The 23,941-nt window shown below is 44.3% G+C and overlaps 2 protein-coding genes across 5 annotated transcripts; one reads left to right on the top strand and one right to left on the bottom strand.

The window, feature by feature from the left end:
• The first annotated feature begins 1,257 nt into the window (after positions 1-1,257).
• Positions 1,258-11,742, top strand: APOBEC2 (apolipoprotein B mRNA editing enzyme catalytic subunit 2). Its single transcript, XM_073320313.2, has 3 exons — positions 1,258-2,913; positions 10,398-10,946; positions 11,518-11,742. The coding sequence occupies exons 1-2, from the start codon at positions 2,789-2,791 to the stop codon at positions 10,933-10,935; spliced, it is 663 nt and encodes a 220-aa protein (XP_073176414.1). The 5' UTR covers positions 1,258-2,788; the 3' UTR covers positions 10,936-10,946; positions 11,518-11,742.
• Positions 11,743-12,739: 997 nt separating this feature from the next.
• OARD1 (O-acyl-ADP-ribose deacylase 1) lies at positions 12,740-23,888 on the bottom strand. 4 transcript variants are annotated; one of them, XM_073320319.2, is made up of 6 exons: positions 23,787-23,888; positions 22,029-22,097; positions 20,085-20,229; positions 18,552-18,610; positions 17,341-17,453; positions 12,740-14,767 (listed from the first exon to the last, which is right to left on the bottom strand). In XM_073320319.2, exons 2-6 carry the CDS (start codon positions 22,062-22,064, stop codon positions 14,665-14,667), a joined length of 456 nt encoding a protein of 151 aa, XP_073176420.1. In that variant the 5' UTR covers positions 22,065-22,097; positions 23,787-23,888; the 3' UTR covers positions 12,740-14,664. The 4 variants fall into 4 exon arrangements, with proteins under 4 accessions (XP_073176420.1, XP_073176418.1, XP_073176417.1 ...); XM_073320317.2 differs by having other exon boundaries at positions 23,706-23,791; XM_073320316.2 differs by lacking the exon at positions 23,787-23,888 and adding an exon at positions 23,569-23,677.
• Positions 23,889-23,941: the final 53 nt, after the last annotated feature.

The following is a 23,941-nucleotide window of genomic DNA, read 5'->3' as shown; positions in this document are numbered from 1 at the left end:
CACACACGCTTTTGGGGAGCTATCCACTGGTCAAAAAGCCTGGACCAGACCGATGGATGCTTTTCCCCCTACAGTTCTAAAGCAAATGTCAGACTGACAGCATCTCTCTGGCATTCCTTTACATATTTGGCCCAAGCACAGACGGGTGGGGGTTGTGACTACTTAGTGCACTGCCCTAGATGGAACTGCGCAGCAGCTGGGGAAAGGCTGGATGGAACCAGAATCCCAGCGGCACATTCCGGAGATTAGATGAGAGCTGGCATTGATCTTTGCAGTTTGGCTGGGCCAGTGAAAGCTAAAGACTGCAAGAGTAGTGGCACCATGATTAATCTAGCTGTTGAGATCTCCCAGAAATAGAGGCAGTGGGTTGGGGGATACAAGAGAGGACAGGATTTTTTTTTTTTTAGAGGGTGGGAGGAGAAAAGGAAAGAGCAGTCACTCATCAGCTGAGGATTCCCATCCCCAAAATCTCTCCCCAAAATGTCAAAGGTGAGAATGACTGGACAAGGGATCTGGAATTTGAACATAGTTACCAGTCAAGAGGAAAAACAATACTCTACCCTCTAGCCAAGGAAAGTATTCCAAACTTTAAAAAAAAGCATAGGAAAAATTATATATATCCCATGGACAGACTGTCTCAGAACTTCTCAAATCCCTTAGTGTCGTGTTGTCACAATACAATCCACCCCAGAAGTGTCAGTCATCAAATAAACAACTACCACTCACCAAGTTTCAGCAAACAGTGTTGGTGCAATGCAGGGTGGTTGCTGTTCTCTGCCCCAGAAGTAGCTGCATTTCAGTGGTGCAGCCTGTGCGGAGTTGGGAAGACCCTTGGGATTCTTTGAGATGCTATAGAAAGGAAAGATCATTGTTAGTAAAGGGACAAAAACTGAAGAATGTGCAATAAGAAAAAATAACTTTGAACAAGCGTGAATGGTCCAAATCCGTCACGATGTGGGGCACCATAAAATTACAGAGGCACTGAATGCAACACCATGGTTAAAGTTGAATTAAGATTACACTGAAAGCAGAAATTCAGCCTCTTTGATATGTATGCAGAATGCCGTGTATCCTCCCCAAACTTACAGCACTTACTCCTTGAATACAGAGCTAATATTTAATAGTTTGGTTGGCTGAACCTCTGTCATTATGGGTTTGACCTTTAGCACAGCAGTCAAGATGCTGGAGGTTTGATTTCCAACTGGCTCTGGAGGAGTAAAATGTGAATTCACAGCAGCTACATGCTTCTTATTTATTTTCAACCTAGAGGCATGTCAGGAACTGTTTTCAAAGATTAATCTGTATTCAAGCTCAATTAAGTGAGAAGCACCTGGAATTTGCATAAATTTCCCCTTTAAATTCAGAATGAGATTTTTTTTGTGAAATTTGGAAACATTTCACGCCATCCTCAACAGAAAAAAACAAACCTTTCTAGAGGTTACAAGAAACCCAAACAAGCCCTGGGTTCCCCACTTTTGCAGAGCAATACAGACATCCCAAACTTGTATCAATAAAAACGTTATAGACCCCCTAATGCTATTCTACGTGGTCTTTTTAGGATAGCTGGATTCCATGCTAACCTGGTTCAGGCAAAATACAGTAAACACCACCTCAGAACTTCTCCTGAACAATCCCATACTCTACCTCACACATACTGCACATGTCAGTCCTAGACCCCACTTCCCAATCCCACTGCTGCTTACTCCTGATCTATTACAGTACAACCTCCTGGCCCCACACACAAACTCCAACCTGATCCTCAACCCCACCATAGGCTCCCACTTCCAGTCTCTAGACTGCCTTCCACCCGATGCAATTACTGATCCGATGTTCGCAAAGGTGGTGTAAACAAACCAAGGAATAACTGAGAAGTCTTTTAATTATTTATGATTTGTTTGCAGTGCGATTTCCACGCATCCAAGAAGGAATGGTCTCTGCCCCAAGCAGCTTACAGTCTAAGGAGAGAGAAATGTAGGGAACAAGGACCAGATCCTGAGCTGGTGTAAACTGGCCCAGCCCTACACCCCAAATATTTCCTCTGTGTAACTGTATACGGCTAACTTTAATACTTGACTTGAAATTCTGGACCCTTTGACATCAGTGGGGATTGTGCCATTGGCTTTGATAGGACTAGATTTTGCCCCTGTTGGATCCCCATCTTTCAGTGCCCGCTCCACAAAAGCACGGTTTGCAGAGGGTGTAATTTTCAGGCTCTTGGGAGGGCTCCAGCTGTAATGTCTGCAGGGGGCCGCATTGAAGTGTGGCTCAGCCCCATCCATTATCCAGGGTGATCTTTACATAAAACAAATCAGGGATTCTTCTTGCTCCTTCTAGAAGTGGTTCCTCAAGGGAAGGATGATAGAATGCTGGCAACTCAGGGCAGGAGGGAAAGAGGCCAGTCCTGCAGCCTGCCAATTTTCTGTCCTGCCTGTGGATAAATAGGTGACTTCTGCTTCCTGGGTTTTCCATCCATGCCCTAACCCGCCCATGGTGAATTCGTCACTTTGTTTTAAATGCAAAAGGGGAGTGAGGGAGATTGATAAAAGGCCTTCACAAAAGCGAGGGCGGGTGATGATATCTGAGAGTTGTCAGATCATTCTGTCACCCCATCCAGTCACTGTCACTGCAGCGTTGTTCCATATTTAGCTCCCAACAACTGCGTCTAGGACTGGAACTCCCAACTCTCTTCCCCACCCCCCACCCCCATCTCTGCTCCCTGCACTGGTCTTGAAAAATTGCTCCCTCTCTTTCCTTGTGGTCTGAACCCAGTGCACCAGCACCGGAGAGGATGGCTGAAAACCAGGAGGAGCCCAGCGACACTCAGAATGGTGAGGAGCAGCCTGAAAATGCAGAGAAGCCTGAGGAGAAGAAGAAGGAGCTGGAGAAACTGCCGCCCTTTGAAATCGTGAGAGGGTAAGAGAGCTCAGTGCACAGAGTTTAGTTTTAAAGCGGCAGTGAGTAAAGAAAGCCAGGATGACTCATTTCCACTTAGCTTCTCACACAGTCTGTCCAGGGTGAGGTTTCTGCCTGAAGTTTTAATGTTGGTTAACTAAGGATGAAATCTGGGGCCAGTGCAAGTCAGGAAAGGGATTTTTTGAACTTTTCTTTATATTGTGCAGGTTGCAATTCTTCCTACAGCTGAACCTGTGGCTAGGGTAAAGTTGCTTGGTGAAGAGAGTTTCTTTTTTAAGTGTAGGGTGGATTCTGATCAGCGTGTAACTCACTGGATACATTTATGGGCCTGATTCTACCAATTCTCTCTTGCCAATGCTGACAAGTCACTTAACATGCAAGTAGTCCCACTGGTTTCAGTGGGATCACTAGTCAAGTAAGGTACTACTCGGTGTAAGGGTGGAAGAATTGGGCCCTTGAAGAAATATTGATTTCTTGAAGGGGTCTTGTTTGCAAGTTCCTCTGTTGCTGGGTTAGGAAAAATACCGGCTCCAGAGCTAATGGGGTGGGTGGAGAGGGGCAAGCAAAGGAGACTGTTGACTTTAGTGGAGTCGCACAGCTGTTACAGAGGTGCTGGATTGCCCTTCTTGGGGACTATCCTCTGTCCATTAGTATCCACAGGAGTGGTAGATTCTGGACAAGAGTGGTGAAAGCTTCCCCAACGCCCACCCTCCCCAAACAATCTTCAAAGGGCTCCAAATTATTGTCAGAAAGGCCAAAATACGTACAAAGTTATCCAGCGTTAAGCAGTGGAACAGCCACAGACTGGAGAGCCTTCATCCTTCATATAAATTATAAATCACAGCAAAATACAGGCACGGCTGCCAAATTTTACTTTTTAAACTCTTAAAATCTACCATTTCCCACGGGTCTAATGAGCCCCATGACTCCTGGAAGGTTGTTTGTTTTTTAAATAGGGACCCAGAAGACCCACTTGCTCCCCCAATAATGAGACCTTAGAATCAGCCCTGAAAAATATCCACTGCTGTGTTCTGCCCGCGCTATGGATCATACGGGCTAGATTTTCAAATGAGGGGTCAGATTTTCTCGGGCTCAGCACCCATCCCTGGGGCCAGACTGTCGAAAGAGCCCCGCTCACATTTAGCTACCAGATCATCAGTCAGTTTTCAAAAGTACTCAGCACAGCACTTAATTTGTAATGAAAGAGGTGCTGGGGCTCAAGCCATTTCTTTATATTCATAACTGATGCCGCAAAGCCCAGAGGTAGCATGATTATGAACAGCCAAGATCAGCCCTGGTACAAATTAAGCCCTGACTCAGCAGCTCCCACTGTGACACTGAGGGCCAGATTTTCCAAACAGCTCAGCATGTTGGACATGGGGGTCTTTTAGACATCTGGCCACTTATTTAGGAGTCTAATATTTAGGAGTCTAAATGGGTGATGAGCTCTATGGGAAATCTGGCTCACGTTCTGAGTGTTGAGCCCTTCTGAAAAATCACAGCCTACAAGAGGATCCTTATAAGATCCCAATACAATAAACCATACAGCTAATACAAGCACGGAATGATGATTAATCAATGGACAAATGATTATACATTAATAACATATGAGGGAAAAGCGTGGCTAGGAAAATCTGTCTGTCTAATCTACCATCCCTAAGCATTTCTAATCTGCCTGGCACTGTACTATCTAGATGCAACCATACATAATTTAAAGTGTGGCTTAACCAGAAAAGTGCCATTATAAAAATGTTATGGTCTAGCTCTGTATTTATTCTCTCCCAAGGTTGCCAAGCCTACGTGCTCAATTAATAAACCAAAATGTGATTATTTTCCAGCAGCCTTTAACACAGACTTCAATCCGGGAACTGAAAATCCAACTGGGGCCTTTCTGCCCTGTTATATCATCACTAATAAGAAAGATTCTACCATCAGAACTCAGCTGTCAATTCTGATGATGATGCATAAGGCAGGATATACTCTGGCTCTCTCCCTCTTCTCTGTGTTGCCTCCACACAGGGCTAAAGTGAGTGAAAGCTTTTGGTCCAAAAAATCAGCAGATGTGATTCAAAGATACACAACGAGCAAACATGTTGAGTAACAAGATGCCATTTTGACTCGTCACTTTGCTGACTATAATGGATATTCTGATATAAATAATTACATTAAATTGCTCCGTCCCTAAATTCTAATACTTGTTTTTCTCTCTGGATTTCACCTGAGAATAATTTTTAAAAGAGATTGTGAGACCAGAAAACAAAGTCTTCTGTCATTTTTGATGGTTTAAAAATAGCGGGCCACATTCGAGACCCGATTCTCCACCATCTTGCCCTTGGGTAGGATTTTTAAGTCAATACCATTGTATTCAATGAAAGCAGAGTTGGGCCAATGCAAAGTGCTTCTGAAAATCCTACAAAGTGTCATGATATTCACCAGTATAAGGTGAATGCTGAGTGGGCGTACAATGCTACCATTCCACTTTACACCCATTTTGCACTAGTGAACTTACTACACGTGGTGTGTGACAAGGCAGAATCTGGCCCTGTGGCCTCAAAGGTACTTTTTTATTTCTGTGACATTGCATGGCTGTTACATAGGTCCAGTCAGAGGTGCTAGATTTAGGATTGCCAACTCTGACTGAAGATTCTGGGAGATTTTTTTCCCCCCAACATGACAATGTCATTTTCTTAAACTATCCTATTAAAATCTCCTGGATTGCTTCCAATAGTCACCGGGAGATGGATGCCGATTCCGGGAGACTCCAGGCCAGTCCTGCAGGGTTGGCAACCCTAGCTGGATTGCCCTTCTTCGGGGACTATCCTCTGTCCATTACTATCCACAGGAGGGGTAAACTTTGGACAAGAATGGAGAAAGTTTCCCCAACACCCCCCCACCGGTGGGTCTCATCTCTGTTCTGGAGACCAGCTCTCAGGGTGAGATCATGAGACCAAAGGTCTTTACTCCTTGGCCTCTGTACTGAGACTGACAACAAATGGAATAATTGGTGCCAGCTGTTATGGTGGCTTTTATGATGTGGACGGGGAACTGTGCGTCCACTAGGAACTGAGCTCAGACCATAAAACCCAAGGTATTTATGCCTTACTAATCACTGTGCTATTTGAGGATTGCTCCCAAAGATCTACCTTTTGCTGTCCGCTGAGGTCCAGCAGGAGATATGGCTACCTGGGATTATTATTGATGTGCTGGGCTCCTAAGGGCAAGAAGTGGTAAAGCAAAGGAAGAAAACAGGGAGATCACAGAGGACTCTCAAGAAGAAACTGAAAAATCCAGCAAATTTACCCTAATGTTTAAGATATTGTATTTGGAAGTCCTGGGACTGCAGATGGGAATCTCTTTCTTTGTGCCTTTGTTGGATGTGATCCCCGTTTGGATTTTCTAGTTATTTATAAAATTTCAGCAGAGAGCGCCAGTTATCTGGCTAATGAGAGAATTTACAACTCCAAATGCCCCAGCATGTGTGCTCAATTACACTGTGTACAGTTCAAGCATGTCAGTTGTCAACCTTGGATTAGGGACATTTTATGACCCTTGCCAAGTGCTTGATGCTGCTGCCCTACAGCCCCAAGAAGTCTGTACTTTGCAAATGGGGCTGGCAACCTGATTCGCTCTTTACACTTAAGAACATTAAAATCCTTTTCTCAATGTTACAGCGAGATTCAGCTGGCTGTAACAACTTCATGGGATTCAAACTGATACATTAATTTACACTACATTCCTCTGGGGAGAAAATGAGAATCCCTAGCACAGACAGGCAGTGGCAAATCCTTCCCCTTTTCCTTGGTTGTGGTAGGCTCCAGTCATGACAGAGCAGGATGGGTCCAGTAGAGAATCCTTGTGCCATTGTCATCAGTGAGCCCCACACAGTTTTGTTACTGAATGGCTGCTACAGAGCCAGTGAAGGAAGCATGAAACATTGCTTTTGTGTAGGCCCTATATAACCAGAGACCATAGCTCCTGGGTTCTATTGCTTGGTTCGGCATAACATTTATACACCACCTTTCATTCAAAAATGGATACATAGGATCATCCTCATTTTACACACGGAGAAACTGATGCCTAGAGAGGTTTAATAACTTGTTCCTTGTCACACAGCAACTTAATATCAGGGTTAGAACTAGAACCCAAGTCTCCTGAGAACCAGTCACTTTACTATTCGGCCCCTTTACTTAGCTACTTCAGAGATGTATTGTGAGGCTTAACAAATTGTTTGTAGAGTGCTGTAACCTCCTCAGATGAATGATGCTATAGAAATGCAAAGTATCATAATTACCTACTATTATACATGTCTGAAATGCTCAAAGGTCAGACCATGCACTGGCAGAGGTCCAAAGTGTGTGCAATCTTATGGTACATGTGGTTTTCTCTTTTCCTGCTGAATCACTTGCTAATAGATATCACAGCCATAGAGTCAAAGACAACTCGTACAGTTTTTGATTGCTGAGAACAGGGACTACAAGTCCTGTAACAAGGATTTAAGTTCTCCCACTACAGATGTTTAGATGACATACTTGTGCTGGAATATTCACACTGCTCTGACTGAGATTGGTTTAAGCCCTTTTCAAGAATTAGTACTCTCCGCACCCATAATGAGCAAGGGTTTCGATTTCCAAGATCTCAGCCAGCCATGAACAATCTTAGATAGTCTCTCGAGGTTTGTTTACAGGCTTCTTTACTGGAAATAAAGTGATCTAGTGTATATTCCACATAGCTAGGAAAACAGATTTGGTTTAACATCCCAGGTAATCCCAGCCCGCCTAGTACATGATAGGGAAGAGATTTTATGTAAGGTCTGGTTGGAGGGCCCAATTTAATGCACTCTGAAGTCAATAGGAGTCTTTGTATTGACTTTAAGAGCTTTTGGATCTGGCCCTCACAGATTAAATGACTCATTAAAAGATAAGAGAGACATTCACCCCTGCTGTAACTTCACTGAAGTCAACGGAATTATATCAGGGATGAATTTGTATGTAACTATTATATCTGTTAAATTTTTAAATATGTTAATTTCTTGTAAAATAATGTCTTGTTGTGCTGGGTGGAACCTTTTGATTTTTAAAAGGAGTCACTAATTATCTCAGAGGTAAAGTCATGAAGTTTGCTATTATCAAACAAATGTAAATTTTTCAGACTCAAGGAATGAGAGAGTAGGACTTTCACCCAGTCCATGCGAGGGAAGCACTATGGTCTGATCCTGCTCCTAATGAAATCAGTGGGAGTTTTGCAGTTCACTTACAAAGGAACAGGGTTAGGCTCTTAATGAGGTACCTTTAAATCTTCATAGGGGGAAAGAAGGAGAAAGTACTGTCAAGAGGAGGAATTTTGAAGGTCACTTTGCTTGGTCTGTTGGGGCTTGCTTAGATTAGGGAAATTTGCAATGATATGCATTAGTGAAAACTCCTAATGCAGACACATTGCACGAGGGCACAACAGAACTTAATTTGGGCAGCGTATCTACATTAGATGTCTGAACTGGTATAACCGCATCAATGCAAATTTCCCTCGTCTAGACAAGCCCTTGATCCTTTTGGCCCTTTCTTTTTGATTACACACGAAAATAGGCAATGAAGGCATAATTCAAAGTCTACTGAAGTCAGCAGAAGCCCTTCCATTGACTCCAAGGGGCACTGGACCCAAGTGTTCTTCCTTTTTACTCATATTTTGAATGAAAATATATTCAGCGGTTTTCAATACTAGAATCAAATCTCTGCCTGTTCTATATTTTCCAGTTTGTGCTTGGCCTCGTACTATTTGACAGTACTATATTTATAATCCTCTATGACTGCCCTGTCACCAAAGCATCTTCCACACAGGAGGAATTGTTTGCTCCTCAGTCAAAATGGAGAGGCCTTGTCTACCTTACTATTTTTCTTCACACTGAGGCAGTACCACCAGCGATTGCAACAGACGCCTCATTGGCGACCACCACCATTTTAACCACTGTGTTGCGCAGACTGGCTCTGAGAAGGATTAGAGAACACAGTGCCCTAATCCCCTGCAGCCGGTATATAGCAGAGTTTGCACTGCGGCTAGCACCCATGGAGCAGCACCGTTCGGAAATGCGAAGCAGAGTATTTGAACTGCAGTCCTAGAACTTTAAGTTACATTATAAAATATTCAGGGTTTGGGCTGTCATTTGACTAGGTGTATGTAAGCCCTTAGCAAAATGGGGTCCAAATCAGGAGATCATGGTCACATCTTGAATGTCATCCCTCCCCTCTTAAATGGGGAGTGTCAGAGGTACCAGGGCTACAGCATTTTAGGGAACTAAATATAACTCCCCCAAACAATTCCAGAGAACATCCTCTTCTGGAAAACGACCACAAGCAAATTCATCTCAGCGGTGACAAATCACTGAGATTAAATATATTTGGAAACCGGGGGAGGAACAGTTCACAATGACCTCAGGGGGAGACGCACCTATTTATACCAGGGCTAGATTTAGTCTCCTATATCCACATTCAACAAAACCACAGCACAGTTGACGTTAGAGGACCAGAACTAGAACAGCAGGCTAACCGCCAGGACTGAAGTACGCTTGCATCAGTGTGTGCAGAAGCTTGCCATTTATATGCTAATACTAGCCAGTCATCTGCCTCTGTTCAGAAGAAAGTCAGTCTAGATGGAGAAGAGTTAACAGACCAGAGTTCTGGACTGTAAGGGTACTGTAGGCTACCATTAAAGGGCACTGGCAGAGCTGTGGAGGGGCTTCACATTGGAATGGCAGGTGTGCAGCTCAGATCTGAAGTGCTCTAGCAGACCTGTACCCAGGGAAGTCATTTTCCTGCTTCCTGCAGCAATAAAAAAAGAAACATTCAAATAACACACCGAAGTAGCTTCAAGAAAGTCACTCCTTGTGCTGACTGGTCTTGAAATACTCTAATAGAGAATATACCGAGATTTGCAGGGTGGACGGATGCGTCACACACAACCCAAAGAAGCCAGGCAGAGACAACATGGGACGGGGAGCCACAACCCCAAGGTTCTATTCCTATCTACGTACTTATATGGCCTTGATGACTATAGACTGTCTGAGCACCTCACAACAATTAATTTTTCATCCTTACAGCACCCAGGTGAGACAGGAGATATAGCCCCTAGTTTGCAGGTGAAGAACCAAGGCACAGGGTATTAAGTGAGTTGCCCAAGACCACACAGGAAGTCTGTGGCTGAGCTGAGGAACTGAACCCGAGACTTCCGAGTTCCTGTCCAGTGCCCTAATTCTTCATTCCAGTTCTGCTACTGACTGGTTGGGAGCCTTGGACAAGTCACAAGTTCTTTGACTTGTTTTCCCCATCTGTAAAACATGGTACTTCTATTTCCACTCTGAGAGCGGCAGGGCGGGCGTGCGGCTTGACTAACATTTGTCGAGAGCTTTGGTTGAGAGTTGCTGTTTAAAGGCTTTGTGTTATTATAGGGTATGTTCTAACACTGAGGCATTTCTCTTGCTCTCCCCCTCTCCATAGGGAGCGCTTCCCCGCCTTCTTTTTCAAATTCCAGTTCAGGAACGTAGAATACAGCTCAGGCAGGAACAAGACCTTCCTATGTTACGTTGTGGAGATCCAAGGCAAAGAGCCGGGGAGCTTTCGGGGGTATCTGGAAGATGAGCATGCAGCAGCCCATGCCGAAGATGCTTTCTTCAACAACATCTTGCCCACATGCGATCCCAACCTGCGCTACAACGTCACCTGGTATGTCTCCTCCAGCCCCTGTGCGCCCTGTGCTGACCGGATAGCCCAGGTACTGCAGAAGAACAAGAACCTACGCCTCTCCATCCTGGTAAGCCGCCTCTTCATGTGGGAGGAGCCAGAGATGCAGGCCGCCCTGAAGAAGCTGAAGGCATCTGGATGCAAATTGAAGATTATGAAGCCTCAAGACTTTGAGTATATCTGGCAGAACTTTGCAGAGCAGGAAGAAGGAGAGGCAAAGGCCTTCGAGCCCTGGGAGGACATCCAAGAGAACTTCCTGTATTATGAAGAGAAGTTATCAGAGGTTCTGCACTGACACCCATGACCGTGAGGATTTCAGTTTGCTCATTTAGCTTCCTGCTTTAATGGCAGACAGACTCGTGTCACATCTTAAGGCAGAAAGAGGCTTTTCAGGGTACTGTCACTGCCATCTGTGACTCCAGCTCCCCCTCGGTCTGACAGTACATGAGCATCATGAACTTCGCCTAGGTAGTACCTTACCCACTGCAGCTAGCAATCCATTAGTGTGATTGTCCCCACCATAGGGCATGTAGAGGCCTACTGAGCTCTCTCCCTCGCAGGGACTTGTCAGTACCTCTCGGAATTTCACCCCTCCGCCCCAAATCACTTTTCATTAGGAAACAAAGGGGAGGGTCATTAGATATAGCAAGAATGTACCACTCTTTTCTAGATGGGTGATGTTTGCACATCTAACGGAACTGGAAAGAGGAGGAGTGGTTCTAGTCCCCTAGAAAAATATCAGAGGAGGGCACTATTATAGTATGTCATCCCTTCCACCACACACAAAGCTTGAAGAGTGCATAACTAATTTTGAGCAACAAAGCCCTGAAACATCGGAAGCTGGTAACGTGTCTCTCTCTCTCTCTCATCTCTCCAGGGCCAGCTTGTAAGAGATCTGTCACCCAGTGGAGAGAGAGGCATGACAGACTTGGACATCTGGGACACGCCTTCAGCTTTTCAGAGCTGCTTTGAATCAGGCAGAATGCAACAAAAACCTTTAGCAGACATGGCCCTGATGGACTCGGACTACATTTACCATGTAGCATTTAGGCATTTTGTTTTTTATTTTTAAAATAAACTTGCACTGTCTTTGTTAGCAGGACAGGAGAAGGCTATGTGCTGTGCTTAACAATATGAATGCAGTGGACTCCAGTGGATTGGCAGGAGAGAGAGCAGGGGCAGCTTTAGCATAACCCCCCCCCCACTTTAGATCCAAGCCTCAAGTTCAATAAATGTATTGAACAAGCGTATGTCTTATAAATGCCCAAGGACCTTTTTCAAAGACAAACACATAGGTCTATAGAAAACAAAATTATTCATTTTCCACCATGTATAGATAATCCAAAGCTCACTGTGGGGGTTCTAGACTGTTACAGGCAATATGCTGGAGTCTTCTGGTGACATTCTGAATGCCTCAAGTATTTATCTTCTCCCCTTGGCCTATGAAATGCTCATGCTACAAAATTGGGAAGGGCAAAGGAGTTAAATAAATTGGTGGCCCCTGCAGAAACTCACAGCAGCTGTGATTCCACCCCCATCCCCTTCTCCATACAGGGGCTACTACATTTAATCTGATGGGGAAGAACCATGGCCTTACAACCCACCCATGAAATGTTTCACACTTGAAAAAGTACAGTGCAATAGGAAGAGGGAATTCCCAGGTACAAAGAAATTTCAAGAGCCAGCATGAGTGCGAGGGGAACAGAAAAATGTGAGCATGTGACTTCCCAGTTAAAATCTACACAGAATGGGTGGAAAGCTCATAGGGAGGCTGGTCAGCCAAGATGCTGAATCAGATGGGGTTCACACTTCCAGCTAAATTTCTGACTCACCGTGGTTTTTGTATCACCAGCACCAGGCAATATCAAAAGGGACAGCAGACCATAGGAGGGCAAGAGGTGGAAAAGACAAGTATGGCCAACAGTTTTACATGTCAGTGTCCCACGGGCACCAAACCCTAGGCAAAGCCTTCAATACAAAGGACATGAATAGCGATAAGAAACCAGCAGTGTGCAGAGCAGACAAAAATAGTTGCTAATGATTTACTGTTTGTGTTTGTTACCAGATTTAGACAATATAAATAAGATACAAAAAACCTAAATCCATGCACATATTTTTGGTACATATTTATGCTTGTTTACAGCTCTAATATTCCAAGCTTCTATTTGTCAAATTCAATCCTTTAAAGTTATTTCCGTGTTTGGCTACAGCAATTCTATACCCAAAACAACTCTACAAGGGACAAAAGGGCAGTCAACAAATCATGTGGGCTTTGTTTTTTAACGTGTTACAAATACACGCAAGAGTGGAAGGACAGAATCACCCAGTTGCGACCCCTCTAGCCAATTAAAGAGCGACATTCATGATCTGCAAAGATTCAATCATTTTCAACTGAAAAGGAGGAGAGTAACATCTTTAAAGATTAGAGAAGGGGATTTGCAGAGCTCCATCAATTATGTAAAGAATCCCACACAACACAAGCTGTTAGTAGCTTCTGAACAGAGAAGGGTTTCCACATATTACATGGATAAAAAGAAGATCTCTATTATGGATTCTACTTTATGCTAGAATTCCTACCCGGCACTCAGTTACTATAGTAATGGGCATCCTAAAAATAAATCAATTAGGATCAGAAGTAAAACATCTACAAGTACTAAGAGTATATGGTAGAGCACTTCAGTATAAGGTTCTAAAATCAGCAGAATTATAACCTTTGAACCAAATGCTGCAGAAAGAGACCTGATAAGTTATTGTAAGGATGGGGGGAATGATGTTCCAGCTGAAGTTTACTGACCACGACAAAGTAATGGACTACTTTTTGCTGGCCTGCTAGATTCAATATGCTATTAATGCTTTGTTCATTGCTGTTTAGCAATGCCAGATGTGGAAACAGAACGGCACTTAGATCCCACAATGACTAGCAGTCTATAAATACCTTAGATGAAAAGTAAAGGTGAAAACCTATACATGCATTTAATACTACGTCCACTTTATTTCATCCTAGCCCATTCATATGTGGTCTCTCTCAGAACACTTGCATGCTGATACTTGTACTATGTGGGGCAAAATGAACTTCCTAGGAATCTTTGCCCCATACACTAATGTTCCCTTGAGAAGTTCAGCCTTCCTACAGAAGGCAGAGAGAAATGTAAACAAACCTCTACCCCGATATAACGCGATACGATATAACACGAATCCAGATATAACGCGGTAAAGCAGCGCTTCGGGGAGGCAGGGCTGCGCGCTCCATGGATCAAAGCAAGTTCGATATAATGCGGTTTCACCTATAACGCAGTAAGATTTTTTGGCTCCCGAGGACAACATTATATCAGAGTAGAGGTGTAGTTGGGTTTACATAGGGGTTGCACTCTGGTTCAACAGCAAGAGTTAAAAAGGTACATACTTGAGATGTGATAGCATGACGCTTAATAGAGACACTCCTGATAAAAGCATGAAACCTCACTTATGTTTTGAAAAGATAATACTTTAATTTTTAATAACTCAAAGAACACAAGAAATCTGCATGTCTGATTTGAACACCGTACTGTTTTAAACTATTCACTTAATTATTCTGAAACAACACACTAAACAGATACAGATAACTCTTAAATTCAAAGATCTGGAATATTTTAAAAAGTGCCAAACTAGCTCAAACTTCCACATGCACAAACTACCACCACAAGAAAAAGTTCTTTACGAGCAGATGGGTATTCTGAAGGGTGGAGGAACAGTGACATCTGGTGGTTGGCTATGTGACTCACAGGTGAGGATCCCTGAGGGATATCTGTAACCCTGAAGGTTTATACTAGATAGTTCACTTCTGGAACTCTGATCAACACATTCCAAACTAGCCGGTTCTCTGGAAGCAACTGCCTGCCATTGGGAAAAACCAAATGGTAAATTATTCCCCAAAGAAGAGGAGATGGGCTCTACTTCACACACAGCTTTTTCTCTAAATCAAGTCCCAAGCCACCTGAATCTACAGCAAGGGAAATCAACAATCATCTCCATAAGGCCTCTTTGTTCAGAGAGCATAAACTGTGATCTTAATGTCCGTGTCCTCAAACACTTCCTCAAGTAGCGCTGAAACCTTATCCCATTCCAGACGGTCAAGTCCACATCCGATCCTGGAAAATAAAGACACCAAAGTGGCTGTGATGAGCTGTTTCTGACAGAGTATGTTGTAAAGCTCACAAACAAGTGCACAAAAAGATTGAGAAAGGACTTGATTCGAGGCTGTAAGTACCTTCTCAAGGGGAAAATACTGGGTACTTTTTAAGGCATAGCAAAAACCAACAGAAGTTAAAACCACAGAAGTTGGAGTTAGAAATAAGGCATTTAAAAAATAAAATCAAGTGACAGTGATCATTCATTGGAATAAAATTCCAAGGGAAGTGGTGCATTTTCCATCTCTTCATGGCTTCCAGGCAAGCCTGGATGCCTTTCTGGAAGATAGGCTTTAGTCAAACAAGTTATTGGGCACAACAGATGGATAACTGGGTGACATTCTTTTGGCCTATGTTATACAGCAGGTTAGGCTAGCTGATGTAATGGTCTCTTATTAAAATCTATGAATATGAAAGTGAAATTACTCCAGTTACAACTCACTTGCCCAAGTAAAGTGAGAAAAAAAAACCTAACCAAATACTTCTCTCACATGGGCTGAGAATCATAGGACTGGAAGGGACCTCGAGAGGTCCTCTAGTCCAGCCCCCTGCACTCATGGCAGGACTAAGTATTATCTAGACCATCCCTGACAGGTGTTGGTCTAACCGGCTCTTAAAAATCCCCAATGATGGAGATTCTACAACTTCCCTAGGCAATTTATTCCAGTGCTTAAGCACCCTGACAGTTAGGAAGTTTTTCCTAATGTCCAACCTAAACATCCCTTGCTGCAATTTAAGCCCATTGCTTCTTGTCCTATCCTCAGAGGTTAAGAACAATTTTTCTCCCTCCTCCTTGTAACAACCTTTTATGTACTTGAAAACTGTTATGTCCCCTCTCAGTCTTCTCTTTTCCAGACTAAACAAACCACAGTTTTTCCATCTTCTCTCAGAGGTCATGTTTTCTAGACTTTTAATCATTTTTGTTGCTCTGGACTTTCTCCAATTTGTCCACATCTTTCCTGAAATGTGGCGCCTAGAACTGGACACAATACTCCAGTTGAGGCCTAATCAGCACGGGGTAGAGCTGAAGAATTACTTCTCGTGTCTTGCTTACATCACTCCTGCTAAAACATCCCAGAATGATAACTTTTTCTGCAACAACGTTACACTGTTGACTGGCTTGTGGTCCACTAATACCCCCCCAATCTCTTTCCGCAGTACTCCTTCCTAGGCAATCATTGCCCATTTTGTATGTGTGCAACTGATTACTCCACTTAGGAAGGATCACTTTGCAATTGTCCTTATTGAGAAGGTATCTGATGACCTGTTTCATGCATTTCTCTGTGGGACAGCCAACTTAAAAAACATGAACAAAGCAGTAACAACACACAACAGTTCCTGAGTACTGCACATCTTCAAAATGCTGTACAAAGGTTAACTAAACAGAGTAAATTACTGCCTAGGACCTTGTCTATGTAACTATGATTTTAAGGTCCCTTTGAAAGTAAGATTTCACAAGACTGGTGTGAAAAAGCAGCAAATTTGGTGCTAAAAGGAAGGATAAGAGGTAAGTTATGAATACAATTACTGGTGAGCCAGCAATCTGAGTAAGTCACAAGACCAAACATGCAGTGATAATCTGTTTGGAGACCTAGACTTATCAAGCATTTCCTCAATAGGATTCAGCACTTCTGTAAGTTATAGATGCTCTGCTTCAGAATACTACAAATTCACATTCTCCATTATATCTTAATTTACCTAAAGAACGTAAATACAGCATATGCTGTCCCAAAGGCAAAGTGTTCTCCAGCAGTCTCTACACACTGCAGAAGTAAGAAATGAGACAAAGTTCCAGATTCCCGTAAAAGATCTTGGAATCTCTGCACATTGTCCTGCAGCCTTCACAAACAAAAACCACTAAATTAGTTTCAGAGGAACAGCCGTGTTAGTCTGTATTCGCAAAAAGAAAAGGAGTACTTGTGGCACCTTAGAGACTAACCAATTTATTTGAGCATGAGCTTTCGTGAGCTACAGTGAGCTGTAGCTCACGAAAGCTCATGCTCAAATAAATTGGTTAGTCTCTAAGGTGCCACAAGTACTCCTTTTCTTTTCACTAAATTAGTGTAAATTCTGTCTGCAGAAGAATTGGGCCCTAATTAAAGGTGAAATAAGCTCCTTTCTCTCCATCCTAGTTCAGTCCCAGACTTGTTTTAAATTAACGATGGGATTGGTTCCCAGCTAGACACATACAGGCATTCAATATTATGTTGCTGAATAAGGTGTGGTGACCCATTCTCCATTATGTTGCAACTTGTGATATTTCAGCAATTTCAAGCAGCTACAATTTACATAGCAGTAACTAAATTTATCTGACATTAACTTAATGCAGTCAAAAACGTGGAAATAACTAGGCCTATTTGCTGGCCACAGAACTCACTTCATTGGTGATCAGATTTCAGCTGTACAACCCCAACAGAATATAACAATATTAAGAGTGGGCATGTGACTATTTCATAGTAAATGGTCGCTTCCTAAAATATCCATTCTGCCCAAGGGACAATAAAATGTTTACTTTTAGTATCTGATTCCCTTACCTAGGCATGGAAATGTCAGTAACCCCATTGTTCAAACAGTGAGTTTTCATGGCTTCTAAACTCTTTTGCATATTCTCATATGTTGGTTTGTGGGAGACTTTCTTCTTCGTAATCTGTGTACAAATTAAAAAGTTCAATAGTGCATTAGCAACAATAGTACAAGCTATTTTCTCCTTAACTCTACCAAAATCCAGGCCACAATTTACTAATCAACTACCTCTTAGTATATGGTGACTGGACTCAACTACTTATTTCAAAATAAGATGTACAACCATTTCCATGTAGACATTTAGTTGCAATTTATGCCACATGACACAGCAGGTCAGGACACTAAATGCTGCATTTCTAAAAGGCAATAATCTGGTTTGGAGAAAAACACTTTTCCTGCAAAATTTTCCTGTCCAAAGATAAAAGGCAATCTCTCTCATTACCAAATGCTGGGGTTATGCTTACATCTGTCTCACGCAGTTGACCTATATTTTGAATAATGATACTTTCAGGGAAGTTGTTGAAAAAAAACCAAAACAAGCAGCTCCTGTTTCAAACAAACTGTTTAAAGCATAAACAGCACACTTCAAGCAGGGAGTGGAAAAGCAGACTCTTCCTATTGGAGCATGCTAGAGAGGCTTTTTCAGCACAAGTAACAACCAAGGGCCCAGTTTTCAGGCCACCAGCAGGATATGTGTCAATGGGTATTACCAATAGTTTGAGAGAGAGAAGGTGGAGAAATCACAACCCAGGATTTAGAAAGTAAGTTTTAGGAGTTAGTTCAGTGAACTAAAAAAAATATCAAAATGCATGTGCATTTGTATGCTCTTATATTTTAAAGCAAATTATGAAGGCGACCAGATCAACATTCCTGAGACTGAGCCATCCAAACACTGAACTGCAGGAGGGCAACAGCACAAGAATCTCCCCACTACCCTGCCAGCACACCTCAACATTGCACATAAAGGCTACTGAACAACTGTCAGACAGTAACTTCCACAAATGAAATGTACTATTAAAATGTACTTCAATTACTTGTTGTTAGGAAGCTGCACTGAGTTTAGTTCTGAAAGAAAAATCTAGCTCGGCTTGTCCTCATAATCTGACTCTATTTAAAAGGCTGAGATGTCTGTTGAGAATCTAGAGAAAAACCTCTCTTCCAGTCAATGCAAATAAGGTGGGGCTCCGATATGATAAATGCCTGACTCTCATCCCTCTCTTACCAGGTAATATATATATCTGTCATCTCTTTTCAGAACAGCCACCTCTCCAGACTTCTTCTCTGAAACAAATGTGAAACACAGCATTGACATTCATTTTGTTTAAAGTTTTACAATTCACTGCTGATTCTCCCAACTCCTGCTGAATAGATTAGAAATGAATTCACATATGTTATAAAGAATTTTCTAAAACAAACCTATTTTTACAAATAATTGTAATTGTAATCAGAGACAAAAGTGTTTATTTTTCAGCTTGTTTACTTTGTGGATGGAACAGAGCTGTGTGTATAGTCACTTACACCACTTTCCCTGGCTAATTGGTCAATTTCTCCTATTTTTGTTTAGATCTTTTATAAAGCAGCTGGGGAGAGGAAAAACATGGCAAACTGATTGCTAAATCATAAACATTAACAGGATGACTCAGGAGTAGACATAATGGCTGAAGCCGCTTTTCAAAAAAAAAAACCAAAAAACCCACCTTCACTTTTTAATCTCATTAGATTTTAACCTAATGGGGTCCCTTTAAATTCAAAAGTGGCTGAGGAAAGAAAACCCTCCCTCCATTTTGCATATAAATAGGCTTTATACCAGCAGTTGCTTGGCTTTGGAAAAATTAAATAACTGATCAGTAAATCCTACAAACGCATTTGGCACCTAAGCCCAATCCTGCAAGTATTTACCCTTACTTAACTTTGTGCATAAGAATAGTCCTCTTAAGTCAATGAATGCTTAAAGTTAAAGCATGTGTGTAAGCGTTTACCGAATTGAGGCCTAAGATTTTATCATATCTAATTAAGTTCAGTGTCCTCACAACCCCTAGCAACAGTAATACAAAGTTTGCCCTCTCTGCATGACACACCCAGAAGCTGCACCTGGGACAAACTACATCCAGAGACATTATAAATGTCTCATTAAACACAAAAATAATTCTTCAAAAAGATGTAAATTCAGGCCCTGATCATGCAAGTCACTCCACATATGGTGATATCGGCATCCTGAAGTCACACATATAGGGGTCCATCCACATGCTTTAGCTTGGAAGGTCAGGGTCTAAAGTCTAGTCTACACTAAAAATTTAGATTTACTAGCTATGTCATTCTGGGTGTGAAAAACATACATCTCTGAGCCCCACAATTAGGTCGGCCTAATGCCCAGCGCCTTTGGGTCTACCTCTTGGAGAGGTGGATTAGGTATAGTGACAGAAATCCCGCTTCCATCGCTGTAGAAAGTATCTATGTTACAGTGCTACAGTTGCAGCTCCTTCTTCTAACAACTACTAGTTTCAGAGTAACAGCCGTGTTAGTCTGTATTCGCAAAAAGAAAAGGAGTACTTGTGGCACCTTAGAGACTAACCAATTTATTTGAGCATGAGCTTTTGTGAGCTACAGCTCACTTCATGAAGTGAAGCTCACAAAAGCTCATGCTCAAATAAATTGGTTAGTCTCTAAGGTGCCACAAGTACTCCTTTTCTTCTTTTTACAACTACTAGAGATTCGGGCCTGCACGTGGCCTCCCCTCCCCACATATATCACTTACGCTGATCCAACAGCTCCTGTATGCCACCAAACTTTTTCTTAAATAGGACAGCTATCCCTGCGCCCATGCGACAGTCCTCACTGATGCAGTGAGCCAATGAATCCCTTCTGGGGCAGGTAAAAAGGTCCCCTTTTATGTACTTGATCTGAAAAAGAACAAATAGGAGCTGAATGAGAGAAATAAACTTTGACCCATCTTCAATGTGCAGAATCACAAAAGAAAAAAAAGTTAACCCAGGCAGATTGGTACAGTGGATAGGGGACTCGACTGAGAGTGTTTACAAATGAATGAATGAATGATTAGCTAAGTGCTACACAGCCTTTCCTACACATCATTTGCAAAACCTACATGATGTGCGGTCAGTTCATTTTTATGAAAAAACAGTCTAAATTAAAGAAAACTGGACTGGTATGGTTGAATTAGTGCAAACATATTGAATGGGGCAGCTTAATTCAGTAATTTATTAAAGTAAACAGCATTAGGCTAAACTGCTTTGGGTTGATGTAGCACAGGGGTTCTCAAATTTCTTTGCACTGCAAACCCTTTTGTTGCTGAATAAGGTGTGGTGACCCACTCTTTTCACAACAAAAATTACTACATGACTCTAGGAGAGGGGAGCGAAGCCTGAGCCCCGCTGCCCGGGGTGGTGGTGGGGCCAAAGACAAAGCGCTTCAGCCCTGGGCGGTGGGTGGGGTGGGGTTGGGTTTCGGAGGGTGTGTGTGTCAAAGCCGAAGTCTGAGCCCCACAGTTTGAGAACCGCTTTTTGTTGCACCTCTGTAGTAACAGTCTGCACCAGTTTAATCACATCTGTATAGTTAAACTAGTGCAAATTTTCTTAATGTAGTCTAGTGGTCTCCAACGTTTTTAAGCAAAAGATCACTTAAGCAATCACTTTTTGAATTTAAGTGCAACCTAGGATCTACCCCGCCCCTTTCCCAAGGCCCCATCCTGCTCAATCCATCCCCCCTTCCTCCATCACTCACCTCCCCCACCCTCACTCACTTTCACCAGGCTGGGGCAGGAGGTTGGGGTGTGGGGGCAGGCTCTGGACTGGGACTGAGGGGTTTGGAGTGTCAGAGGGCTCTCTGGGCTGAGCCTGGGGCAGGGGTTGGGGTGCAGGAGGGGGTGAGGGGTTCAAGCTCTGGGAGGGAGCTTGGGTGCAGGAGGGGGCTCTGGGTTGGGCAGGGGATTGGGGTGCAGGAAGGGATGAGGGCTCTAGGAGGGAGCTTGGGTGCAGGAGGGGGACTCAGGGCTAGGGCAGAGTGTTGGGGTACAGGGTGCTGGCTATGGGAGGGAGTGGGGGTTGGAGTGAGGGAGGTGTGCAGGCTCACACTGGGTGGCACTTACGTTGGGCGACTCAGTGGAGCTAAGATAGGCTCCCTGCCAGCGCCGGCCCCACACCGCTCCCAGAAGCCGCCAGCACGCCCCTATGGCCCCTGGAGGGGCATACCTGGGTCTGCATGCTACCCCTGCCTGCTGGCACTGCCCCCACAGCTCCCATTGGCTGGGAACAGGGAACTGTGGTCAGTGGGAGCTGCAGGGGCAGTGCCTACAGGCAGGAGCAGCACACAAAAACCCCTGTCCCCCGCACTCCCACCTGGGGCCGCAGAGGCGTGCTGGCCGCTTCCAGGAGCGGTGTGGGGCCAGGGCAGGCAGGAAGCCTGCCTTAGCCCAACTGCGCCACCAGACTTTTAGCGGCTGGAGATTGCGATTGTCTGTCAGAGGCTCCAGGATCAACCAGTCGATCACAATCTACTGTTTGGTAACCACTGACGTAGTCAGACTGCTACTTCCCAAAAATAGCCATGCCCCAGAACCAAATATTCTTACATCACAACTCTAGAGCATATGCCAATTGGAAAACTTTATTAGGACGAAACTGTCACTAAAACCAGGGGTATTTAATAGCAGGAACCTGCATTAAACAGTTAGTTTTCTACATACTCTGTCTGCCCGATCCCTGGAGGGGGGACTGGCCATGCCAACGTGAGGCTATTTCCAGGATTTCGTCTGCTGCAAGAAGGTTAAAGAAAAGAAACATGATTATTAAGCCTTTCAAGATGAGTGATAAGTATACAGAACTAAGGTGAAAGAAAAGGAGGACTTGTGGCACCTTAGAGACTAACCAATTTATTTGAGCATGAGCTTTCGTGAGCTACAGCTCACTTCATCGGATGCATACCGTGGAAACTGCAGCAGACTTTATATACACACATAGAATATGAAACAATACCTCCTCCCACCCCACTGTCCTACTGGTAATAGCTTATCTAAAGTGATCATCAAGTTGGGCCATTTCCAGCACAAATCCAGGTTTTCTCACCCTCCACCCCCCCACACAAATTCACTCTCCTGCTGGATTTGTGCTGGAAATCGCCCACCTTGATTATCATGCACATTGTAGGGAGAAGAAAAGGAGGACTTGTGGCACCTTAGAGACTACCAATTTATTTGAGCATGAGCTTTCGTGAGCTACAGCTTTTTTGGTTAGTCTCTAAGGTGCCACAAGTCCTCCTTTTCTTTTTGCGAATACAGACTAACACGGCGGTTACTCTGAAACCGGTCATATTGTAGGGAGAGTGGTCACTTTGGATGAGCTATTACCAGCAGGATAGTGAGTTTGTATGTGTGTTTTTTGGGAGGGGGGTGAGAGAACCTGGATTTGTGCAGGAAATGGCCCAACTTGATTGTCATGCACATTGTGAAGAGAGTTGTCACTTTGGATGGGCTATCACCAGCAGGAGAGTGAGTTTGGGGGGGGGGGGCAGAGGGTGAGAGAACCTGGATTTGTGCTGGAAATGGCCCAACCTGAGGATCACTTTAGATAAGCGATTACCAGCAGGACAGTGGGGCGGGAGGAGGTATTGGTTCATATTCTCCGTGTGTATATAAAGTCTGCGGCAGTTTCCACGGCGTGCATCCGAGGAAGTGAGCTGTAGCCCACGAAAGCTCATGCTCAAATAAATGGGTTAGTCTCCAAGGGGCCCCAAGTCCTCCTTTTCTTTTTTGCGAAGACAGACGAACCCGGCTGCTCCTCTGAAACCAGAACTAAGCTGGGCGACATGCGGGAGACCAGGACAAGAAGCAAACCTCCCCCAGGGGGGTGCGCCCACGAGGCAGAGGGAAAAACGCCCCCCCTCCCCCCAGAAAACCAGCCTGCATCAAGCAGGCTCAAGGTACAAGGACCCCCGGGGTCCAGGCTGCTGGTGCTGGGGAGCAGGCAGAGTCTCGCACACGGTGCCATGCCCAAGGCCCAGCGCAGGGCTTACCAAAGCCGAAGGAGCCGGCCTAGAGCCACTGGGGGAGGGAGTTCCTCGGCAGCTGCTGCCCCCCCCCCCCGGGGTAGGGAGGGTTGGGGGAGCCCACGCGGCCGGCCCTCCACAGCCCCCCCCCCCCCCACACACCGAGGGCCCCTCGACGGGCCACCAGGGACAAGCCCTAGTTACCCCCTGCGCGGGCCCCACCCCGCGACCCCCGCCAGCACCTGACACGCCTCTGCAAGTTGAGCCCAAACGACAGGCCACGGCGTGGGTAAACCCCCAGTTCCTAAACAGCCCCCCCCCCCCGCCGCATTGGTACAGTCGAGTGGGACATCAAAGATGGCAACCTCCATCCATTTACCTATCTAGGCTGAGTGGCGGAGCACCCTCTCTATGGTAACAGCCCAGAACATTCGGCGGTGGAGAGCAGAGCAGGACTTACCGGCCAATGTGCTCATGCGCAGAAGACCTAAGGAGGAGGTCTCTGTCCGCGCGTGCGCTTTATTGGCGGCCTCGACTAGCGGCAACGTGTTTTTTTAGCGCACGCGTAAGAGCTTCGTCTAGGTCGGGCCGGGTGGGCGTGTCCGGTCGAGGAGC

The sequence above is a fragment of the Lepidochelys kempii genome, chromosome 21, assembly GCF_965140285.1.
Source record: "Lepidochelys kempii isolate rLepKem1 chromosome 21, rLepKem1.hap1, whole genome shotgun sequence".
Classification (NCBI taxonomy): Eukaryota; Metazoa; Chordata; order Testudines; family Cheloniidae; genus Lepidochelys; species Lepidochelys kempii.
This window is presented reverse-complemented; position numbering and strand designations above follow the sequence as displayed.

Excerpts from the sequence above, each read along its gene's own strand:
- APOBEC2 (XM_073320313.2), top strand. The coding sequence starts at position 2,789 with ATGGCTGAAAACCAGGAGGAGCCCAGCGACACTCAGAATGGTGAGGAG. Across the intron at positions 2,914-10,397 it reads CCCTTTGAAATCGTGAGAGG|GGAGCGCTTCCCCGCCTTCT; the intron begins GTAAGAGAGCTC and ends CCCTCTCCATAG.
- OARD1 (XM_073320319.2), bottom strand. The coding sequence starts at position 22,064 with ATGGCCAGTCCCCCCTCCAGGGATCGGGCAGACAGA. Across the intron at positions 18,611-20,084 it reads ACAGGAGCTGTTGGATCAGC|AGAAGAAGTCTGGAGAGGTG; the intron begins GTAAGTGATATA and ends CATTTGTTTCAG. Across the intron at positions 17,454-18,551 it reads ACAGATATATATATTACCTG|ATTACGAAGAAGAAAGTCTC; the intron begins GTAAGAGAGGGA and ends ATTTGTACACAG.